A 25,233-nucleotide genomic window follows, 5' to 3' on the forward strand; every position below is an offset into this window, starting at 1 on the left:
CTACAGGGAACGTTGCTATCAGAGGGCAGCAGCAATCATCAAAGACCCACACCACCAGCACATGCTCTGTTCTCACTGCTGCCATCAGGAAAGAAGTACAGGTGCCACAAGACTCACGCCACCAGGTTCAGCAACAGCTGCTACCCAACCACCATCAGACTCCTTGACAACAAACTCAATCAGGGACTAATTTAAGGACTCTTACTTGTGGAATTTATTGATTTTCTTTGCTCTCTCTCTGTATTGCACAGTCAGTTTGTTTATATTCATTATCTATTTACAGTTCTTTAGATTGTTTACATGTTCATGCTATGTGCCATTATTTTTTGCTCTAACAATTAGTCGTAATTCTGCCGTGCTCGCAGAAGAAAGGTTGTCTGTGATGTCATGAATGTACTCTAACAATAAATCAGAAATCTGATAAAGGAATTGATGTTAGGTGAGGAAAATGAAAGGTGTGTTCCTAATGACATAAAAGCATATTTAGATGAAAAGGGAAAGACAACTTAGCAAGAGAATGGTAAATTAGCAGATGAGTATGTTTTAACTCGCAAGGTTAGATTTGTACCCAAATAGACCTTTCCAAAAGGGTCATGTGGAATATCCACTTAGAGTAGAAAAAAATGGGGAAGTAGTACGAGAGATAAATAAGCAAGGAGGCAAAAAAAGCAAAAACCTTTGGGTCCACTGTGCAACTATTGTAAGAAACCTGATCATATAATAACAAATTGTCCTGTGTTAAAGAAAAGGAGGCAGCACGAGATGCTTGTATTCAAAGAGATGAAACACATGGAAGCAAGTCTGGCCCTGCTGCTAAAATTAGGGAGGAATTCAAACCTTTTGTGTCAGAGGGTAAGGTTTTGTTAAAGTAAGGGCCACCACTGGGACATTATTGAGGAAGTGGAGATCACCTGATATCCATGTCAATGAAGAATGGGTGGTTGTTCACCAGGTTGTGGTTCCTGAGGCCTACAGGGATGAAATTTTAACCTTGGCCCACAATACACCCTTAGGTGTATTGCAGTGAAGAAAACTATTTTTAAAATTTAATTAGCCAAGTTTAAGAAGAGCTGTTGGGATATTTTGTCAGATCTATCACATTTGTCAATCTAATCAAGGTCCCACAGTGGCTCCTTTAAAACCTATTCCTGTTTTTGGAGAGCCTTTTTCTAAAGTTATTGTGGATTTAGTTGGCTCATTGCCCAAAATGAAAGCTGGAAATGAATATTTGTTAACTATCATGTGCATAGCTTCCTGCTTTCCAGAAGCCATATCGCTTAAAATATTAAAACTAAGACTGTGTCATGTGCTCTTGTGAAATTATTCACTTTAATTGGTCTGTCTAAAGAGATTCAATGAGAGTAGGGGATTATTTTATATAAGATTGTTTCAGCAGTTATTTTATAAATTAAAAGCTAAACAGATCACATTATCTGCACATCATCCAGAATCTCATTTGACCCTAAAAACCATGATCAGAACCTATTGTTATGAGAATGTGAAGGACTGGGGTGAGTGTCTGTACAAGAATCATTTGGATTTAGTCCTTTTGAGTTGGTATTTGGACATGAAGTTAGAAGACCTTTAATTTTGTTGAAGGAACAATGAGTTAATAAAAATATGCAATTAAATTTGTTAGACTATGTTTCAAAGTTTCAAGATCATTTGCAAAATATATGTAAAATAGCTGAGGAGAATTTGAAAATGACTCAAGATAAAATGAAAGTCTGGTATGATTTTAAATAAAAAGCAAGAGAAATAATTTTTTAAAACCAGGGGATAAAGTGTCAATTATGTTCCCAATAAATTTTTATCCTCTTAGGGCAAAATTTTCAGGACCATATAAGATAGAATCTTCATCTTTGGATTGAAGATTGTAACCAAAAGTGAATACCACTTTGAACAATAAAAATTTCAGATATCTTTTCGATGCTTAAAAAATATAAATTTCAAAGCGAAACAGAAAATTTTGCTGCAAGTTTAGGTGGGTTTGACTGCTTTAAGCATCGAACAGGATTACACAATGTAAGAATTGCAGGGGAAGCTGCTAACCTGATTAAAAATGTTGCTGCAAAATTTACAGAAATTTTTCAAAAAGGATTTGAACTTGTTGAAGCTGCCAAAGATTTTTATCTATCGATCGATCATAGCATGGAACTAATCTTGGAAGTCCACATCAATTTAGAAAAAGTGATCACTAGCTAATAGTAAATTGTCTATTGAGAAAAAAATCAAAATCTGTGCAGTCAAATTTGGACAAATATTTTTATTAGAAATACTAGTAGTTTAGTCATGATGTAGTTATGAAATAAATGAAAAGTGTCATAATTATTTTTATAAACCTTAACAGTTTTGGCAATTTATGCAGCTAAAAGTTTTTTTAAACATTTTTCTAAGTCTTGATGGACAATCTGAAAGAACGGGAATTCATTGTAATTATTCCCATTGATTCTATTCATCACTTAACTTAAATTCATCTTGCATGAGTGTTGGGTACTATCAGTAGCCCAATAATTACACAAACAGAAGACTGAGGGAAATGATAGGCTTTATTGAGCAAGAGACTGCTGGCCTGGGACGAGGATAGGAATATGAGTGGGAAGGAGAAGGGACTCTACCTTTATGGCCAGGGGTCACATGAGAAGGATCAAGGGAGGAGCTAAGGTAGGGATACCCCAGTAGGGAGACCCTGGAGGGCGGGCCAGCCAGTACAAACAGTCAAATCACCACATTCATTCCCACTTTTTTTTAAAAAGAACCTACCGGTAATTACAAAACCCAGAGGCTGAATACCACAGTAAAAAAAAAACCAGTAACTTTAACAATCAACAATCAACAACCTGGCAGAGGAAACGGGTGCCCCCCCCCCCCCCACAGCTAGAGGTTGAGCCGCACAGGTGGCCTTCTCTGTCTGCCAGACCTCCGGAGAACCGGCGTTTCTGTACGGTGCTCCTCTGAAGAGGGGGCCGACGAGGGAGAACTGGCCTTGGGGATGTCAGCCAAGGAGGGATGGAAGAACCATTCGCCGACCTCCTAGGGAAAGCAAAGAGGCGTTCATGCAGGGTGGAGTTGCGGTGCAGACTAACAACCGGATAGCCTCTGGCAAAATGTCCTGCCTGTGGGACATTGGTAAATATTTGGACCTGTGGGCCAGGAGCACTGCCTTCCAGATAGTGCCGTTCTCCCTTTCCACCTGGCCATTACCTCTGGGGTTATAGCTGGTTATAGCTCGGCTGCACCATTTCATCAGATGCAAGGATCGACAATGAGATAGACAACAGACTCGCCAAGGCAAATAGCGCCTTTGGAAGACTACACAAAAGAGTCTGGAAAAACAACCAACTGAAAAACCTCACAAAGATAGGCGTATACAGAGCCGTTGTCATACCCACACTCCTGTTCGGCTCCGAATCATGGGTCCTCTACCGGCACCACCTACGGCTCCTAGAACGCTTCCACCAGCGTTGTCTCCGCTCCATCCTCAACATCCATTGGAGCGCTTACATCCCTAACGTCGAAGTACTCGAGATGGCAGAGGTCGACAGCATCGAGTCCACGCTGCTGAAGATCCAGCTGCGCTGGATGGGTCACGTCTCCAGAATGGAGGACCATCGCCTTCCCAAGATCGTGTTATATGGCGAGCTCTCCACTGGCCACCGTGACAGAGGTGCACCAAAGAAAAGGTACAAGGACTGCCTAAAGAAATCTCTTGGTGCCTGCCACATTGACCACCGCCAGTGGGCTGATAACGCCTCAAACCGTGCATCTTGGTGCCTCACAGTTTGGCGGGCAGCAACCTCCTTTGAAGAAGACCGCAGAGCCCACCTCAATGACAAAAGGCAAAGGAGGAAAAACCCAACACCCAACCCCAACCAACCAATTTTCCCCTGCAACCGCTGCAATCGTGTCTGCCTGTCCCGCATCGGACTTGTCAGCCACAAACGAGCCTGCAGCTGACGTGGACTTTTTACCCCCTCCATAAATCTTCGTCCGCGAAGCCAAGCCAAAGAGAAGATAGCTGGTGGTCCTGCTGGTGGCTATGCCTCTGGTCAGGAAGTACTGATGCAGCTCCTTATTTGTGAACGAGATCCCCCGGTCACTGTGAATATAGTCGGGGTATCCGAACAGAGTGAAGATACTGGTCAGGGCCTTGATGACCATGGTTGAGGTCATATCCGGGCAGGGGATTGCAAAGGGGAACCTGGAGAATTCGTCCGCCACCGTCAGGAAGTAGGCATTCCTATTTGTGGTTGGGAGGGGCTTACACTTGGTGCAGATCTGACAGCGTCTGGTCATGGACCGGACATCCCCAACAGAATAGGGGAGGTTCTTTGACCTAATAAAGTGATAGAGCCTTGTGACTCTGGGGTGGTACAGACTGTTGTGCAGGACCTGGAGACGGTCAAGATGTGCACTGGCGCACGTGCCTTGGGATAGGGCATCTGGGGATCATTGAGCTTACACAACCAATACAAGATGTCATAGTTAAAGGTGGATAACTCAATCCTCCACCTCAGGATCTTGTCATTTTTGATTTTACCCCGTTGTTTGGGACCGAACATGAAGGCAACTGCCCTCTGATCAGTCAACAGGGTAAATCTTTTACCGGCTAGGTAGTGCCTCCAGTGGCACACTGCCTCAACTATCACCTCCGCCTCCTTCTCGAAGGAGTGCCGGAATTCAGGGCCATGAAGGGTAAGGGAAAAAATGCTACCGGCCAGCCGCGCAATGGTGGTTTAATGTGGCGGCCAGTGTGACTTTGGAAGCATCGCTTTTCACCTGGAAGGGGATGGACTCATCCACGGCATGCATTGTGGCCTTAGCAATGACTCCTTGAATTTGGTTGAAGGCAATCTGGGCCTCCGCCGATAATGGAAAAGTGGTCAACCAAATTAGGGGATGGGCCTTATCGGTATAGTTGGGCACCCATTGCACATAATGCAAGAACAGCCCTAGGCACTGACTGCTTCACCGCTCAGGACAGGGAGTTCTAGAAGTGGTCGCATGTGATCGGGGTCGGGAACAATGACACCATGAGCCACGACGCATCCAAGAAGGGCCAGGTGCTCCATGTTGAACACGCATTTTTCCTTGTTGTACGTCAAGTTAAGCAACTTAGCCGAACGCAAGAACTTGGTGAGGTTTGTGTCATGGTCCTGCTGATCAAGGCCACAGATGGCGACATTGTCGAGGTAGGGGAACATCGCTGCCAGCCCGTGCTCCTCCACCATCCGGTCCATTACTCTCTGGAAAGCAGAAACACTGTTACTAACACCGAAGGGTACCCACAGAAAATGGAAAAGTTTCCCGTCGGCTTCGAACCAGGTACAGATTCGATCGCACAGACAGAGGGGAAGTTGATGGTAAGCCGACTTGAGGTCAGTGGTTGAAAAAATTCTATATTTGGCGACCTTGTTGACAAAGTCGGCAATGCAGAGGAGTGGATACGCATCCAGCTGGGTGAAGTGGTTAATTGTTTGACTGTAGTCAATTACCATCTGGGGCTTTCCCACCCCTCTGATGTCAAGGTCCGTGCTCTCCAGGGACTGGTGCTAGGGGCTATGATCCCCTCTACCAGAAGTCGCTGAACCTCAGCCCAGATGAATTGCATGACCTCCAAACTATAGCGCCAACTCTTGGTGGCGATGGGTTTGCATTCCGGGGTGAGGTTCACAAACAGTGACGGAGGAGGCCCCCTTAAGGTGGTGAAGCAACAGGTCATAGCCAGAAACCGAGTCCCGGGGCCGCTGGACTGGGTGTCAGGGCCACAGGACAGTTACGTGAGTCGGGGATGGTCATCCGAAAGCTGAGGGCTGCAAATGGTCACTGGTGGTTGGGGGCCTCCGAAAGCTATTGTCACATTCCTAAACTGACTCTGGAAGTTAAGGCCTAGGAGGATCGGTGCCAGAGGCAAGGCATTACCAGTAACACAAAGTCATTTTAATATTCCCCCCCTCCCCCCCCCCCCCACCGTCAGTGATGCAACACAAAACCCCCGGATACTCGTGTGTTGGTCCCTGGTCGCCAAAGAATCCATTCCAGTCAGATCAGGAAGGCGAGTCTTTGGACCACATCGGGTGCACAAAGCTTTCCGTGCTGCCGCTATCAAAAAGACAGTTAATTTTATGTCCATTCACCTCGACCTGCATCATTGAGTTCGAGATCAGGTGAGGACTGGCTTTGTTTAGAGTCACGGAAGCGAGAAGAGGCATTTCTCCATCGTCGTTATCAGTGGGGAGGCCCGTCCAAGATGGCAACCTCCATGTTGACCATGCAGCATCAGATGAAGAAGCCGGAAGTGGAGTCGAGGTGGCCAGAAGTGATGTCACTAGTGCGGTAGGCCGAGGTATCGAGGTTGGGAGCAGTAGTCGGAATGATGGAGTTCCTCTCACCGCGCACGCAATCAGTGCTGGAAGTTCTTCGAGGGCACACGCTGCACTGCTCGCCGGGTGCAATCGGGACCTGCAGATCCTCTGGTAGTGGCCCCTCTTATCACAACCCGAGCACATCACTCCTTTCGAGGGGCAGAAATGCCTTGCGGGCCTAGCCTGCCCGCAAAAGTTGCATCTTGATGATGTGGTTGGTGCGATTGTGGTCGGGACGCTGAGTCCCAGGCCAATGGCCCTTATGGTGGAACATACACTGTCGCCTCCTTCTGCCCGCGATCGATCCCACCTGTCGCTGGGCCGAGTCCAGAGTTCTGACCAGTTTGATAGCCTTTTAAAGGGGGAGCGAGTCCTCCTCAAGGAGTCTCTGCCGGATGTAGTCCAACCCCAACCCCAACACACAGGCATCTCTGATCAGCTCTTCCACGTACTGGTTCAACGATATCGTGCCCGGGCTTGAGAGATCCCCCAGTCTTTTCCCAGTGTGACCAAGGATCGGATGTACTCTTCAGCAGACTCACCAGGCTGTTGTTTCTGGGACGCCAGCAGGTAATGGGAGTAAACCGAGTTCACCTTGGGTTTATAGAGCGCCCATAGCTCAGCCATAGCGTCAGTGTAGGCCGACTCTTGTTTGAAGGATCTTGAGTTTCTTCTCATCGGAGTCAACCACCTCCGAAGCAGCGTCGAAGTAATTATTAAAACAATTCACCCACTGCTCGAAGAGTACCAGTGCACCTGGGACTTGGGGATCTACTTCCAGCCTTTCAGGGCGTAGCAATTTCTCCATAACCGGAGAGTTCTAAAAACCTTGCTCAATAAATTGTTGGGTGCTATCGGTAGCCCAATAATTACACAGACAGAAGAGTGAGGGGAACGATAGGCTTTATTGAGCAAGAGACTGCTGGCCGGGGTCTAGGCTAGGAAAATGAGCGGGAAGGAGAGGGGACTCGACCTTTATGACCAGGGGACACATGGGAAGGATCAAAAGAGAATCTAAGGTAGGGAGACCCCGGAGGGCGGGCCAGCCAATACAAACAGTCATTTCACCACATTTGAGTAAAATTTGGAACAAGTTAATTGCGTAAAGCAAACTACAATTTAACTGACACAATTTCACATTGTGATTTTTTTTCTCAATGCTGCTGATTTGCAACAGAAAATAAAATCTATGTTAAATTTTGGCATACATGGTTGACTTATGTATATAAAGAGAAGTATACAGGACTTTGTTTTCCAATTTAGTTTATTTCTGAATAGTGACATTTCAAGGTCGTCTGGGCTATTTACTGTCAACACTTCATTCAGCCCTACACAAAGATCAGTATCTGAAGAAATAGGAATTGCATCAACTTCTTCCAATAGAAGCAATGTAATTACCCCAATAGAATGAAGGGTGACTGTCTAAATCATTCTCAGTGTGGTCACCTAAATTGATTGAGATTGACATAAAAATACCATTGTTCCTGACTCTAGTTTTGTGTTACTTTAGGAAAGCTTTACATTTTTGGAGAAAAGAACATTTAAACATTGAGAGACTTTATATTCTTTGTAGAGGGCAGAAATATTAAAGTAGATCAAAAGAAAGGAGCAGAACATTAAAGCACTATTCGTTTGAGTGTTCAGCATGACCATATTTTCAATCCAAAGCTTCATTGCTATTTACATTCCACTGCTTACTTTGTGCACCTTTGGATGAGATCATCTCATTTTCCACCTTTAGTGGTTATTAAAATATCCTTTGTGAGGAAAGGTAAAGGGCAGAATTGATTGCAAGCTTGATAATTTAATACACTGCAAGGAAACTTGTAGCCGGATAGGCATTGGGCATTTTGGGGAAGTGTTAACATTGGAAGTAGACAGCAGAGATTTCAGAAAGGACAATTATGTTCAACAACCCTGATTAATTGCTAGAAGATGTAAAAGATGGGGAAATTTCAATTGATGCATTTTATTTGGACAAGGAAATCTTGTGACACTATCCTGCAGGAGGAAACTGTTTTATACTTCAAAATTACACAAACTACAATGTGATAATCACCAAATAAGTTATTTTTAGAGATGATGGCAGAGAAATAATTATTATCCAGGAACCAGCATATAGTGCACAGGGATCACTTGCATGAAACTATGATAACATTACTATTCTTCTTTCTTCTTTGGCTTGGCTTCGCGGACGAAGATTTATGGAGGGGTAATGCCCACGTCAGCTGCAGGCTATTAGAACCATGTTAAACAGAAAGTCGGCAGATGCTGTCATTGTAGTGCAATACAGAAAGGTGCTGGAGAAACTCAGCAGGTCATGCAGCATCTAAAGGAAATAAAAGGTAACCAATATTTCGGGCCTGAGTCCTTTGTCAAGATATGAGCAAAAGGGTGTTCCTGAATAAAAAAGAAAGGGGATGAGTGGAGGGAGGGGAAAGGGGTAGGAGTTACAGACTAAAGGATAAGAGGGCACTATTTAGACGTACTGCATAGTAACAGGCCCTTTCAGCCCACGAGTTCATGGCACCCAATGACACCTAATTGACCTACAACTCCCAGTAAGTTTTTGAACAGTGGGAAGAAACTGGAGACCTCGGGGAAAACACACACAGACTCGAGGAGTATGTACAAACTCCTTACAGACACATGGGAAAACTCCTTACAGACAGCATGGGATATGCTAACCATGCTGGCATAACCATAGTCTTTGGATCTCAACAAAATTTTCCTTCAAGATTTGACTGCATCTATGAATAAAGGAAAATAATATAAGAAACAAGAGTTAATGGACCTTATGCTCATAAAATTGAATTGGCATTAAAGGTGGCAAGAGCCTCAAGTTTAATTTGGGAACTTTTGCTGGAAATCTTTTCACTGACAGTTTCATTAAAAGGTCAAAGGTAATATTTTATAAAATATAATAATTCAATTGAAAATTAGGATGCCATGATCAACATTTAATGACCAAGATGGTTAGAATTTGAACTGAGCAATCTGACCGACAGATGTAAAATTATCTTTCTGGTTCCAAGAGAAGCAGTTGAACCCCCAACTTGAGGTTACATAGCTGCTGACCAGATGACTGTTCTCCTTTTTAATGTGGAATATGGATAAGTTGTCATTGTGCTTGACTTAAATGAGCTGCTGGGGAATGCATGTTTTGAAGTCTCCTCCATTGAAGGGAGCTTGAGACCGCCATTGTTGCCAAAATATGATTGGGAATACTTACTTGCATGAAAGGCCAATTCTGTCAATTAACATCAGGGTAATCTTCGCTAGGATTCTACTAAATAGAATAATACCTAGTGTCACCGAGAATATTCTCCCAGAATCACAGTGCGGCTTTCGCGCAAACAGAGGAACTACTGACATGGTCTTTGCCCTCAGACAGCTCCAAGAAAAGTGCAGAGAACAAAACAAAGGACTCTACATCACCTTTGTTGACCTCACCAAAGCCTTCGACACCGTGAGCAGGAAAGGGCTTTGGCAAATACTAGAGCGCATCGGATGTCCCCCAAAGTTCCTCAACATGATTATCCAACTGCACGAAAACCAACAAGGTCGGGTCAGATACAGCAATGAGCTCTCTGAACCCTTCTCCATTAACAATGGCGTGAAGCAAGGCTGTGTTCTCGCACCAACCCTCTTTTCAATCTTCTTCAGCATGATGCTGAACCAAGCCATGAAAGACCCCAACAATGAAGACGCTGTTTACATCTGGTACCGCACGGATGGCAGTCTCTTCAATCTGAGGCGCCTGCAAGCTCACACCAAGACACAAGAGAAACTTGTCCGTGAACTACTCTTTGCAGACGATGCCGCTTTAGTTGCCCATTCAGAGCCAGCTCTTCAGCGCTTGACGTCCTGCTTTGTGGAAACTGCCAAAATGTTTCGCCTGGAAGTCAGCCTGAAGAAAACTGAGGTCCTCCATCAGCCAGCTCCCCACCATGATTACCAGCCCCCCCACATCTCCATCGGGCACACAAAACTCAAAACGGTCAACCAGTTTACCTATCTCGGCTGCACCATTTCATCAGATGCAAGGATCGACAATGAGATAGACAACAGACTCGCCAAGGCAAATAGCGCCTTTGGAAGACTACACAAAAGAGTCTGGAAAAACAACCAACTGAAAAACCTCACAAAGATAAGCGTATACAAATCCGTTGTCATACCCACACTCCTGTTCGGCTCCGAATCATGGGTCCTCTACCGGCACCACCTACGGCTCCTAGAACGCTTCCACCAGCGTTGTCTCCGCTCCATCCTCAACATCCATTGGAGCGCTTTCATCCCTAACGTCGAAGTACTCGAGATGGCAGAGGTCGACAGCAGTGGGTCACGTCTCCAGAATGGAGGACCATCGCCTTCCCAAGATCGTGTTATATGGCGAGCTCTCCACTGGCCACCGTGACAGAGGTGCACCAAAGAAAAGGTACAAGGACTGCCTAAAGAAATCTCTTGGTGCCTGCCACATTGACCACCGCCAGTGGGCTGATATCGCCTCAAACCGTGCATCTTGGCGCCTCACAGTTTGGCGGGCAGCAACCTCCTTTGAAGAAGACCGCAGAGCCCACCTCACTGACAAAAGGCAAAGGAGGAAAAACCCAACACCCAACCCCAACCAACCAATTTTCCCCTGCAGCCGCTGCAACCGTGTCTGCCTGTCCCGCATCGGACTTGTCAGCCACAAACGAGCCTGCAGCTGACGTGGACTTTTACCCCCTCCATAAATCTTCGTCCGCGAAGCCAAGCCAAAGAAAAAATATTTATTTATTTCAGAACTTATATAAACATTATGGACAGAGAGTTATAAAAGAGAACGGATCTAAAGAGTTCTTTCTTTAAGCAGATATGGACATTCAAGATTCAAAATTATTTTAATGTCATGTAATAAAATAAAAAATGTGATATTACATAAAATTTCCTTTAGTCTACCATAAGGCAAAGACTTGCCCAGTGCCACTTACATTCAGAGAAAGAGAAGCAAAAGAGCGTTACCCTTGTTGTCATTGAGTGTCCATGGATTAGCCTCCCGTGCTCCCGCAGCCTCCACAACCACACAACCTTCAGCCCAAACTATCAGCAACCTGAGCTCATGATCAAACTTCTGACATGATCATGAAGCCCTCAGTGCCCCAGCGACCTCTTGCATTTCGGTTTCAATACCCTGGTACCCCTTCAGCTAGTCTCGAGCCAGTCTCCAGCAGTTTGCAGCCAGGTGTGAGTTCCATGACCAACAGGTGTGGGTTCCTTGCCTCAAGTCATCAACAGCCCACAGCCTTGGTGTTCTTCAGCCTCAGAGCTCCTTGCTGAGCTTCTTCCGAGGTCACCGTCCCATGGGTCATTTCTTTTCCCTACCATAAATGTTTATGATTCTGTGATGGGTGCAAACAGAGTTTTAAGACAAGCTTATTGTCAGCATTGGGCAACTTGATTCCATGTTCTACTTGCTCTGGACAAGCTGTCACACTTCATGCCCATTAATCTCACTGTTGGAGTCGCTTTAAAAATAGAGCAATTTATTCACATTCCAGATCAAATAACATGCTGGAGTAACCATCAATTTGTGTATAGTTTGCATTAATTGTTGTATAGTAAGACCTCCTTCAGACACGGAATTGCATACAGTGCTCTGGGCATGTAACACCAAAACCCTGTTTGAGTTTAGCTTTTAATTCCTCTCTGTGTGTCCTATTGGTTGTATATAATATGAGATAGATGGAAAATTCTTGTTTATTAGAATTTTTGTTTATTTCCCCCATCAAAATGCTTCCCTTCTTGGCTTCTACATGATCACACATCTTAAGGTCTCTTAAAAAAAATTATTGTACAATCTTCCAATCTGATTAGTATAATTTAAAATTCAAATTTCTTCCCATTTTGCCATTTTTTTGATCATCCATTATAGTTTATACAAATCCTTTGATTACCCTTCTTTCCAACTTTATAAGCCTTTTATAATCTAATGCTGTGCTTTAACTTCAGTTAACAATGGATTGAATCCTTTCTCTGTGGTCCCTTTATTTCTTGAAGAAGTGCAGTCTTACTGAGAATTTTCAAATGCTTCTTTCAATTGTAATGTTCATTGTTGATCTTTTATTCTAAATTCTTACCATCAGTCAAAATTCACTATTCATTGATGTATTTGTTTTTTTTTTATTTAAGATTCTAGTTTCGTAATTAAGAAGACATCAAACTAAATGTGAAATTCTCTCATATTATCATCAACCTTTCTCTTGAGATACCTGTTTCATGATACCAAATGAGATTTAAATTAAACTTTTTGCGTGACTGGTTCCACCATGTATTCTTTAAGAACACTGCATAAAAATACATTTGATATTAATTGACACTTAAAAAAAAATTGATACTTAGTTTGTCTTCATATAATTATACGTTGTGCAGGCAAGTTAATCTCTTAGAAAATGGTCCATATCTCACTTCTTCATTACGCAAGGCTATGCCATCTGCAAGTTGAAAATTAGATGTTTGTTTATTTTTTTTCACAAATCTGTAAGAGGGATTTGTGAATTCTGTAAAGTGAAATTTTTGTAACCCGGGAGGTCATAATACAGAGATGATCCATATTTACCAAAGGTTGTGTAGCAACTACTATCCAGAGAAAAGTTGCTCAGCGGCTAAATAGGCTCTTTACTGTAACACATTTGACTAAGTTCATAACGAAGTCCAGATAAGTTTTATACTATTTATTAATTAACACAAAAGGACTTGTAACATCTATAATAGTGTAGTGACAAATGTCTAAGGTAGTATCGTAATGAGAACACACGGTGAACATTCTATGAAGACATGCTAATGGTCAACAGAAAATATCGGGGCCCTACTCACCCATCATCTATCCCGCCAACGCGGACTAACTAAAATCCAACCCTGCAAAACCTACACGCATGCGTAGTGAATAACGCGTGCACAGCAGAAGTGACAGAATGCATGCAGCCTCCGGAACCTGGAACGCTGCCGACGCCTGCAGCCAAACCATCGACCACAAACAACGCACTATTGGCTCCTACAATACCCGCCCCTATTTATTATGTCTCGAATAATAATTACACAATTATAAATAATAATCAAACACAGTATATTCCAATATTTTTCTAAGGCTGCTGAAGTGAAGTTGTCATGATGGTGCTTACAGCTTGAAGGCTAAACTGTTTCATATTGTCCTCAGCACACTTCGAAAAGGCAAAGTTCGCACCGCTTGGAGATGAATTTGCTTCATACAAATAAATTCTGAATTCCACCATGTTCTGAATGTAGTCTCCATCAGGGCACCATAATAAGTCACAGGTTTCATTTGGTACTTTCACCTGGTGGAACATTGCTTCAACGTCTGCACTTGTGACAACTTGGTCATTTATGCACCAGGAGATAAAAGCACAATACTGGAGATGAACACAATGAATCAGCAAATACAGAAAATGTGTGATGTATCATGAGGATTTCCATCTGATAGAGCTGTAAAAATAAAATTACAAATATTAATCTCCCTTTTCTGTTCTGATATTTAATTGATTGCCATTGACTCTTCACATTCCTTTGAGTCTGTCATCTTGTGTGAGACATCTTAGCAAACAATATTTAATAGTCAAGACATAACAGGATATTAAGCCATTTTGAATTTTTAAAGGATTCCAGCAAATCTGTTATCCCAAGATTTATGAATTGAATTTTCTGCTCTTCAATTACCTTTCACCGCAAGTTCCAATGTTTACCATGCTGTTGATGTCAAGTCAACAATCCTTTTGTATCTGACATTATATTTCTGATAAAACATTAGCTGGTTTTCCATCATTTGGTTTCCCTCCTGTGTTTGAAGTACAAACGATGCAGTCAAGCCTCCATCTGTTCCATTCTCACTTTCTTTAGGATTTGAGGATCTGCTCCATCTGGACCTGTTAATGCATTCCAAACTGTGAAATAATACCACCTCTGTCAATTTTCCCTGAATTGAAAATGCAATTCTTAACCCATCATGAATAAAAATGTGATTTAATCATAAATATTACTACTGTTACACTCTGTGATTATTCAAGTCATTCATTATTATTGATTTATTTTGGTCAATTTTAAATGAAGCAGCTTTAATTTTCTGTTTTCTCGACTTTTTAAAACTTTATTAACTTCTTTTTTTTTCTTTGGCTTGGCTTCGCGGACGAAGATTTATGGAGGGGGTAAATGTCCATGTGGGCTGCAGGCTCGTTTGTGGCTGACAAGTCCGATGCGGGACAGGCAGACACGGTTGCAGCGGTTGCAGGGGAAAATTGGTTGGTTGGGGTTGGGTGTTGGGTCTTTCCTCCTTTGTCTTTTGTCAGTGAGGTGGGCTCTGCGGTCTTCTTCAAAGGAGGTTGCTGCCCGCCGAACTGTGAGGCGCCAAGATTTACGGTTTGAGGCGATATCAGCCCACTGGCGGTGGTCAATGTGGCAGGCACCAAGAGATTATTAGGCAGTACCGCAGAATTTACAAATTAAATCTTTGCCAACTACTTAGCAATATTCCCTGTTGTTTCTATCTTCACATTAATATATTAATTCACTTATTTTCAGAGACTATATGGAGAATTCTAGAAGAGTGTTAAATCTAACAATTCTCTTTGTGTAAGAAGGGGAAAAACTCCTAGGGCTAGAAATATTTTGAACCAATCCAATTGAAGAGACTCATGATGCAGCAAGGGAGGTTCTCTATCAGTTTAGGGCAAAGGCCCCTATGTTTTACGTTGTCCAAGATTCAAGGAACCTCTGTAATCTCCTGCAACGTATTGTTCCAATTAATGTTGTGGACATGAGGATGGATCAGAGTTGTTCAGAGTTGATTGGAGATGGTGGCAAATAATTGGTTGGAGAGTGGTTGTCACTTGAAAGATAATCAGAGGAAGACCATTAGGAAAGTGGGAAGGGCTTGAGAAGAAAATGAGTGGGAGGAAGTGCAGGGAATACAATTTGGGATGACTGAATGTTGGTCAATGGCAAGGAGACTGAGGAGCTCATGAGGTGTCTGAAATTTACTTTGGGAAAGAATTTGGGAAAAATCATAGACTGTAAGTAAAATGAACATACTTTGATGAAAGACTCAAACATTTACCTTTGCTATATGAAGTGCACTGTTTGACCTGCTGAGTTTCTCCAGTATTGTGCTTTTACCTCCTGGTGCATAAATGAGTGAAATAATCTCAGGGTGTTGATGGAATAGTGGGAAAATAAAAATGAAGATTAATGGAATGCTTAATGATCATTGCAACTTGGTCTTTTCCATGTTGTAGGACTCTGTTTTCCCCTCCATTCCTGATTCTGTCATTGAATCCCAGATATGGAGGTGGTTCAAGAGTTTAGTTGCCAAGCTAGTAACCTAGAAGTGTGGAATTTAAATATAGTTTATGAACTGGAGCCAAAAAAAATCTGCTCAATTTAGTCGAGTTTATGTCATCCCATTATATAAGTACAACCCCACGCAACAGCGTTCTCCAGTCCTCAGTGCAAAACACGCAGATGTACAACCAGACATAATACACATGCAGACAAACAATACACGTGCAGTACAAGTACTCATATATACAACTGAATATTGTTTTGTAAATGTGAGAGTCTCGGAGGGTGAGTGTGAGCAGTTCCTTTGGTCATTCAGCCTTCTCGCTGCCCATGGGAAGAAACTGTTCCTCAGTCTGGTGGTGCTGGCTCTGATCCTCCTGTATATCTTCCCTGATGGGAGCAGATGGATATTGCTGTGTGCAGGAGGGAAGGATCCTCAATGATTTTGTACGCTCTCTACAGACAGCAATTCTGGTAGATCATGTTGATTGTGGAGGGGGGGGGGTTCAGGGGAGGGAGCCGGCCAGACTGTCCTCGATAGTGCTCTGGTAAAAGGTTGACATATGGTGGCCAGTAGCCTTGCCTGCCTGCTTCAGTCTTCTCAGGAGATGCAGTCGCTGTTGCACCTTCCTGACAAGACAGAAGATATTGTGCATCCATGATAGATCACTCGCTAAGTCAACCCCAATGAACTTGGTGCTCTCCATTCTCTCCATGATAGCATGTTGATGTGTAATGGAAGGTGGTTATTCCTGGTCCTCCTGAAGTCCATGATCATCTCCTTCATCTTGTCCATGTTGAGATTCATTTTGTTATTCTTTAACCATATCACGAGATTTTCCACCAATTCTCTGCAGTGCGACTCATCACTGTTGGTGATGAAGCCAAATACTGCTGTGTCATCTGCAAACTTGCTGAGGCTGTTGGAGCTGGACCTGGCGATGCAGTCATGGGTCAGTCATGTGAACAGGAGCAGGCTAAAGCACATAGCCCTGAGGTCCACCAGAGCACAATATATCACAACTGTCCTTCAGTGGCGGAAAGCTACTATACCACATGGACTCTAGGCCAACAGCAGTGCAGTTGACCACGAAATAGGCGAGGCTGTCTTTATTCCAGGGCAGATGGGGATGGGCGATAATGACAATGTCATTGATGCTCATGTGTTTCATTGGGCAACAGCTCAAACAAAAAATGCAGGGTGCTGCATCCTTCCTGTATGTTGCCCTGTCAATCAGGAATGATGATGGAACAAAAGTACTTCATCAGGATGCATCAAAACCTGGTGTGAAAATGGCTCTACCCAAGATCATAAGGAACTGTGGAGAATATTAAGCACAGTTCAGGTCATCGCACAACTAACCTCCCTTGCATGGACTCGGTCCATCCCTGCAGCATCAAGAAAATTGTCAACAGATAATAGGACCCATCCCACCATTATTCACGCTCTCTTCCTCCCCTCCTCCTTCTGGTGGGCAGAAGGTACATGAGCTTGAAAATATGAACCTGAAGATTCAAGAGCAGTTTCTTTTCTGCTGTTATCAGGCACTTAAATGGACCCCTAGTAAAAGTTCAAGAATCAAAGCTCCTTTTATGGTCATGTAATAATACATAAAAATGTAATAAACATGATATTTACTTCAACTTTTATTTGCGGTAAGGCAAACAAAGAGTCACCGTGATCATTGCTCTACACCTGTAAGAAAAAGAGAAAGGTAACCAAAAGAGTTACACTCAGAGACCCTGAGTGGTGGTGGATTCACCTCCAGTGCTCCCACCACCTCTACAACCACACAGACCAACCTGAGCTCCACCTCAAAACCTATGATACGTTCAGGAAGACCTCAGGGTCCAAGACCCTTAGTGAGCCCTTCTTGATCTCAGCACCCTCTCAAATTCTGGTTCTGATACCTGGTTCCCAAGAGCCAGTCTCCAGCAGCCCACAGTCTATGTAGGTCCTTTGGACCATGCTGCCAGCTTCCCACAGTCTGTGCAGGTCCTTCGACCACAAGTCAGCAGCAGCCCGCAGCCTCCGTGGGTCCTTCAGCTGCTGAGCTCGTCGCGGGTCTGTGGCTGTGGTCACCTTCCCTGCAGGGTCATCTTCCAGGCTTTTCCTTCTCAACGGAGGGTGTTCTCCCTGATTATGGTGCCTGCCTTGGTCCGCTGCTCCTCTGGACTCTGCAATTCCTCATGGTACACTGCCTGGCACAGGCGCCACCAACCTGGGCCCTTGCACTGTTTACATTGTACTTTTCTCTATATCCTGGATTTTTTTCTTCTAACACTGAATCTTGCACTCTTACTATAACGTTACACCCACATTTTTTAATATTCTACTACCTTATGTACTTAAGTAAAGTTTTTCACTGTATCTTGGTACAGTACATGGAATAATGAGTAATTCAAACAGTCCATTAGATTTGGCTGTAAACAGAAATTTGGTTGTGATACAAGCCATGGCATATAAGCTCTAATCTTAACCAATATGTCTTGAGCAGTTCAAATCACAGTGAAGATTGATCTCAAGCAAAGGCTGTTTCATCGCCCCAGCTCTTCAGTCAATATTTACCATGTGATGATGTCCCTCACCCCTAACAAGTTTCCTGCTGGAATGAAAAAAATCAGCAGATAAAATGGAAAAATGTTCACTTGGATTATCTCCATGCTGAACCAAGATCACTCTTGAGTTGTGAAACATAGATCCTTGAGTTTGGAGGCCAAGCTGACCTATTCACCAATTCATGGGAAATTGTTCCTTATACTTAATGTGCAAAAGTCCTCAACCAACAAGCCCCCTGCCTATTGTATAACATTTCCCACTCATGATAACAGTCCACAATAAGTCCCTGGAAGTTTCGGACTGCTTCCCGTACCTTAGGTTTTGTTTTTCAATAAAGACCCGCATCAATGAGGAAAGTTCACATCACCTTCAGAATGGCAACATCACCCTAGACCATCTAAGCAATATCTTCAAAGCTTCTGCCGATGGAATGTAGCAATTACCAAGTTGCAATATGCTTCAAAGCTTTGGAGAAATCCACTAACGAGGCCTCTGGAAAATATTCCGTCTCATGGCAAATCCAGCCCTAAATTGAACTTGTTGAGCTCCAAGAAACAGACCAGGAGTCTTGTATGTCCAATGTCAGAGCCCTGAAACAAGCACTGTTCTGAGATGAGCCACATCAGAGGAAATGATTTAAGGAATAGTTTCCAAGCCCCCTTGAAATCGAGCAATATTCCCCACCAGTTCATGTAAATCATTGATCTATGATTATTCAAAATGGGGAAGGATCATTTGAAATAACATTAACAACCTAGAACCTGTACAGCGTGGTTGCAAAGAAGATTTGTACAACTCCATTACATCATAAATGCATGTGCTTCATCAATACTTTATGCCTTTCCTGTGGTAGACCCTTTGTGTCCCACATTACCACCATCAACTACCTCAGATCCACAGATGGGCAGGCAAGTCAGGGACTGCCATGTAGAGAAGAGAAGAGAGGCTATTGATTGCACCCCAAATCAATTGTACTGAAAAGCAGTATCCTCAAGTCTAATCAGTTGGAGGTTGTTGGAAACAGACCTGTGGAACTGCTGGGATTTCTCAGTGCAAGTCCACTAAATTCACCACTCCCACATAACTTGCTGGGAATGTTCTGCCAGCAGTTTCCAAGTGATGCCACGTAGATGGGCATCATTAGATGCTGGAGTCCAATGGTGGATCACAAACATCCTGGAATTCTTTGGTTCCTGGGCCAGTTCACAAAAACCTTGAGCCATTTATTTCAATGGAGGTTATGCTATTGTAGGAAAAAAAAAGATATGAATCAAGTCAGTTACTTTCTTCCATCAGCCAGCTCCCCACCATGACTACAAGCCCCCCCACATCTCCATCAGGCACACAAAACTCAAAACGGTCAACCAGTTTACCTATCTCGGCTGCACCATTTCATCAGATGCAAGGATCGACAACGAGATAGACAACAGACTCGCCAAGGCAAATAGCGCCTTTGGAAGACTACACAAAAGAGTCTGGAAAAACAACCAACTGAAAAACCTCACAAAGATAAGCGTATACAGAGCCGTTGTCATACCCACACTCCTGTTCGGCTCCGAATCATGGGTCCTCTACCGGCACCACCTACGGCTCCTAGAACGCTTCCACCAGCGTTGTCTCCGCTCCATCCTCAACATTCATTGGAGCGCTTACACCCCTAACATCGAAGTACTCGAGATGACAGAGGTCGACAGCATTGAATCCACGCTGCTGAAGATCCAACTGCGCTGGGTAGGTCACGTCTCCAGAATGGAGGACCATCGCCTTCCCAAGATCGTGTTATATGGCGAGCTCTCCACTGGCCACCGTGACAGAGGTGCACCAAAGAAGAGGTACAAGGACTGCCTAAAGAAATCTCTTGGCGCCTGCCCCATTGACCACCGCCAGTGGGCTGATCTCGCCTCAAATCGTGCATCTTGGCGCCTCACAGTTCGGCGGGCAGCAACCTCCTTTGAAGAAGACCGCAGAGCCCACCTCACTGACAAAAGGCAAAGGAGGAAAAACCCAACACTCAACCCCAACCCACCAATTTTCCCCTGCAACCGTGTCTGCCTGTCCCGCATCGGACTTGTCAGCCACAAACGAGCCTGCAGCTGACGTGGACATTTTACCCCCTCCATAAATCTTTGTCCACGAAGCCAAGCCAAAGAAAGATAATATGCTTTTAAGTATTTTGTGTGATCAATATTTCAAATACATTTCTGTATTTCATCTCCAATCGGGGTTTTTTAAATGATATCCTCACCCATTTCACAAACTTAGTTTGATCTCATCTGTCAAATAACCAAATTACATTTAGTTGAGTACTGCTTAGATTCTTAAAAAGCAGGGGAAGCGTGCTATTAATGTGATCTACAGAAATTGCTCTCTGAAGAGGGTGTATAAAATCATTGTGAGACCTTTCTAACTTGCACTCAACATTTTTCAGCTGCTCTTTCGGGGAAATGGTACAGGAGTATCAGAACCAACATTACCAGGCGGACAGCTTCTTCCCATGGGCAGTGAAAATACTGAACGACCACAAGAATTACTCACACTAAACATCCAAGACTCTCAGATTCACAAAATCATATTTATTTATTTGTATATATGAATACATACTTGTTCTACATATGGATTGTTTGTATTTGTGCTTATGTCTGGTCGTGCCTTTTACAGGGAAAGGTTGTGCAGACTGGGGCTTTTTTTCTCTGGAGCGTAGAAGATCGAGAGGGGACTTGATAGAGGTGTTTAAGGGACAGACGGAGTAAATGTGGACAGGCTTTTTCAATTAAGAAAGGGGGAGATTCAAACTAGAGGACATGGTTTAAGATTGAAGGGGGAAAATTATAAGGGGAACATGAGGGGAAATTTCTTTACGCAGAAGGTGGTGGGGATGTGGAATGAGCTTGCGGCGGGATCATTGGTTACATTTAAGGAAAGACTGGATCGTTACATGGAGAGGAGGGGACTAGAGGGGTATGGACCGGGTGCTGGTCAGTGGGACTAGGAGGGTGGGGATTTGCTACGGCATGGACTAGTAGGGCTGAACTGGCCTGTTCTGTGCTGTAAGTGGTTATATGGTTATATGGTTATATGTGTCTGTGTGTTTTGCACTGAGGACTGGAAAAATGTTTCTCTGGGTTGTACTTGAGTCATCAGATGACATTGCAAACTCCACACTAACAGCTCTCTAGATCAGGATTGAACATAAGTCCCTTGAGTTGTGAGGAGTTGACTTAATTCATATTGAGGGACAATAGGCAGAGGTGGTAGTAGATGTCTGCTTGGACATCGGTGACTGAAGGGATCTGTTCTGCAACAGCTGCTCTTTGTGGTTTTTATAACTAACCTTGGACAAGGAAGTGGAGGAGCAAGTCAGCAACTTTGCAGATGATATGAAAGATGGAGGTGTGGATAATGTAAAAGGTTTTCTTAGGTTACAATGGGATATAGGCAGAATACAGATTTGGGCAGAGAAGTGGCAGATGGAGTTCAATCTGGAAAAGTGTGAAGTGATTAATTTTGGAAAATCAAATTTGAAGGCAGATTACATGGTTAATGGGAGGAATCTTAACAGTGTGGAGGAACAGTGTTTTAGAGATCCAAGTCCACAGCTCCCTTAAGCTTGGCACAGATGTTGATAAGGTGGTTAGATTTCAGATTTATTGTCAGAGTACATACATGACATCACATACAACCCAGAGATTCTTCTTCCTGTGGTCAAGGCAGAATTACCACTTATTGGTAGTGCAAAAACAAACTAAAACTGTACACAATGTACACATGTATATAACCATATAACCATTTACGGAGCGGAAACAGGCCATGTTGGCCTTTCGAGTCCGCACCGGTTCACTGATTTTGTGCGCCCTCTTCAGGCATTGGTGATTTTAAGTGTTGGGTATCTTTGAGAATTTTAACATCTATCCATAGGTTCTCTGTACTTTGGATGTGAAATCTCATATTAAAATATTCAAAAACATTGGTTGTGTGGGAGAAGCCAGTAAGTGGCCGTGGACAATAGTTTCTCAGACTGGAGGCCTGTGACTAGTGGTGTGCTGCAGGGATCAGTGCTGGGAAACAAATAAAAGAAATGTAAGCAACTGACTGAGCAATGCTGAGAGAGAAAAAGCAAACAATAAAGTGCAAAAGATTAAGAAGGCATATGGCATGCTGGTCTTCATTGGTCACGGGATTGTTCAAGAGGTAATACTGCAGCTCTATAAAACTCTAGTTAGACCACTCTTGGAGTATTGTGTTCAGATACACTTGCTTCATTATAGGAAGGATGTGGAAACTTTAGAGCGTATGCAGAGGGAGATTTATCAGGATGCTGCCTAGATTGGAGAACATGTTTTATGAAGTAAAAACACAATGCTGTAAAATTTCAGCAGGTCAAACAAACCATGTACTTTATGTAGCAAAGATAAAGATATATATATCCAATGTTTCAGGCTTGAGCCCTTCATCAAGGAATACTTTGATGTACCTTAGTATAGCTTGATGAAGGGCTCAAGCCCAAAATGTTGGTTATGTTGGTCTTTTCTACCTAAAGTACACTGTTTGACCTGCTGAGTTTCTCCAGAATTGTGTTTTTACTTCAATCATGGTGTCTGAAGACTTTTGTATTTTACTTACATTTTATGAAGAAAAGTTGAGTGAGATAGGACTCTTCTCCTTGGAGCAACCAAGGACAAAGGCAACTTAATAGAAGTGTATAAGATTATGAAAGGCCTAGATAAGGTGAACAACCATCCCTTTTTTACCCCAGGGCAGCAATGGCGGATACCAGAGGACATCGTGTTTAAAGTGAGTGGAGGAAAGTTTCGGGGTGACATCAGAAATAAGTTTTTTTTTTTACACAGAGTGTTGTGGATGCCTGAACTGCTTTGAAAGGAGTGGTGGGTGCCTGAAATGTATTGCCAGGAGTGGTTGTGGTGGCTGATACAATAGGGATATTTCAAAGACTCTTAGATAGGCACATTGATGTAAGAAAATTGGAAGGTGTGAAGGAGGGAAGGGATAGATTGATAAGCAGTATTTTTACATAGCTCAGCACAACATTGTGGGATGAAGGACCTGTACTGTGCTGTACAGTTCTATCTTCTATATTTAGGGCCTAGGTATAAGGTATATTCAGACTATTTATGATTGGCCAAGGTGTTCCTTTCCCTAGGCATATTTATTCTTCTATTTCCTTTAAATGTCAACTTATTCTTGCAAGTGTTGTCAGAGCCTTTACTATTTGGATCCAAAGATGTCGCAATTACCCATACTCCATGTTACATACAACAATGGAAATGGTGGCACTGGCATTGGGCCAAGTGCTGGCAGGTGTAGGCACAGTCCTGGGCTCACAGTTTCCCCCTGGTAAGTCCTTGAAGGTGGGTGTTGGAATGTGGTTAGTCTTTCATAGGCTCACAACGATCCCAAGAAATGCTGAGAGCTGGGGTAAGCACTCCTTTCCCTGGCTCCACTGGAAGCTGATGAGGGTGATTTTTGCATTACAGAAAACCCACTGAAGCTCAAACCTTACAGGCCCTTCACCTTCTGTACTCAAAGCTGATCACTTGGACCAGGTTGTTAACCAATCTGCTAGATCTGTTACAACCCCTAAGAGCCCTTTGCCTGTCAATCAAATCAGCTGGAGATACAAAAAAAAATACAAGGCCAGCAAAGCAATCAAGCATTCTTTTGAGGACAGAGGAGAAATATTGCTAAATATGTCTTTTAAGCATTTGCAAACCCCTGTTCCATCGAACAATCAGCAACAATGAGGCCAATTCCCAGTAATATAAGAGGATCCTTCTTTACTCATAGAGTGGTGGCTGAGTGGAATGACTTTCCGGAAGAGGTAGTTACGGCAGGGTCAATTCTGTCATTTAAGAAGAGGTTAGATGAGTACATGGAGGTGAGAGGATTGGAGGGTTATGGGCAGGGAGTTGGTAAGTGGAACTAGTTGGAGTTTCACGTAAATCTGTGCAGACTAGAAGGGCCAATATGGCCTGTTTCCATACTGTAATTGTTATATGGTTATATAAACATGTCTAAATGACTCAGAGCTGGTCTCCATTTTCTGTCTGTACGATTATGCCACTGACTTCAGACTTTCATGTTGAGTTAACAGTTCCACAGTTAAACCAGACCGAGTGAGCTGAAAACCACTATCATAAAGTACCCAAATCTCCAAAGGATTGAAATTATCTTCTGCATCAAAAACAAGTTGTATATTTTTCACATTTGACATGTTAATAGAGTTAATGGTGGAAAGCTTTAACTCTACTCTGTTTATCTAATTTGTTTACAATTAATTAGTGTTGCATATTGCACTATTATATTTCTTCTTTTATTTTACATGTGAAAGGTGGCATGTGTGGTACATAACTTTAAGGGAAGACACACCATAAATGAAAACCTACAGATCGGCAGTGTGACTGACATGTCTTTCATCTCCCTTTCACGAATGGAAAGTCCTTTAGGAAAATTAAGTTTAGTACAGGTAAGTTACTAAAATGTTTTTTTTTAATATGCATTTTGCTTCTGTTACATTTTCTGTTTTTTTTTGTCCATAAGAATTGGTTTAAGTGTTCTGCTTGTCAAAAATCAATGGGGGACTGAAAGTCAGATTGACACAAGAACATGAGAAGTAGGAGCAGGGTGACATAATTTCCTTCTGATATCTATTCTGCTGATTAATAAATCATGGCTGACTTGACCATTGGCCTCAGCTTCACTTGTCCATCTGTTCAGTATTACCCTTGATTCTTGAAGCCCAAAAACTTATCAACTTTAGTTGTAATATACTTAATGATTCAACATTCATGGATGTCTGAGGTAGAGTTCTAAATATTCACAATCATCTAAAAGATTCCTCCTCATCTCATTCCCATATGGATGAAATAATGTTGCTTTTGTTCTGTTATAACTGACTTCTCCCTGTAATTCTGCATTCTGTTCTGCTTTTAATTGTTGGTCTCTAGATGGGTTGACTGGCTG

At 43.0% G+C, this 25,233-nt stretch overlaps 1 protein-coding gene across 1 annotated transcript in view; it reads left to right on the plus strand.

Moving 5' to 3' along the window:
• Positions 1 to 25,233, plus strand: part of LOC138765336 (phospholipid phosphatase-related protein type 5-like) — a 161,933-nt gene that overhangs the window by 130,792 nt on the left and 5,908 nt on the right. Inside the window, exon 5 of the mRNA XM_069942378.1 lies at positions 24,602 to 24,736. Coding sequence (XP_069798479.1) covers positions 24,602 to 24,736 — 135 coding nt within the window. The remainder of the gene's footprint in view (positions 1 to 24,601; positions 24,737 to 25,233) is intronic.

This window comes from Narcine bancroftii, chromosome 5 (genome assembly GCF_036971445.1).
Source record: "Narcine bancroftii isolate sNarBan1 chromosome 5, sNarBan1.hap1, whole genome shotgun sequence".
Lineage (NCBI taxonomy): Eukaryota > Metazoa > Chordata > Chondrichthyes > Torpediniformes > Narcinidae > Narcine > Narcine bancroftii.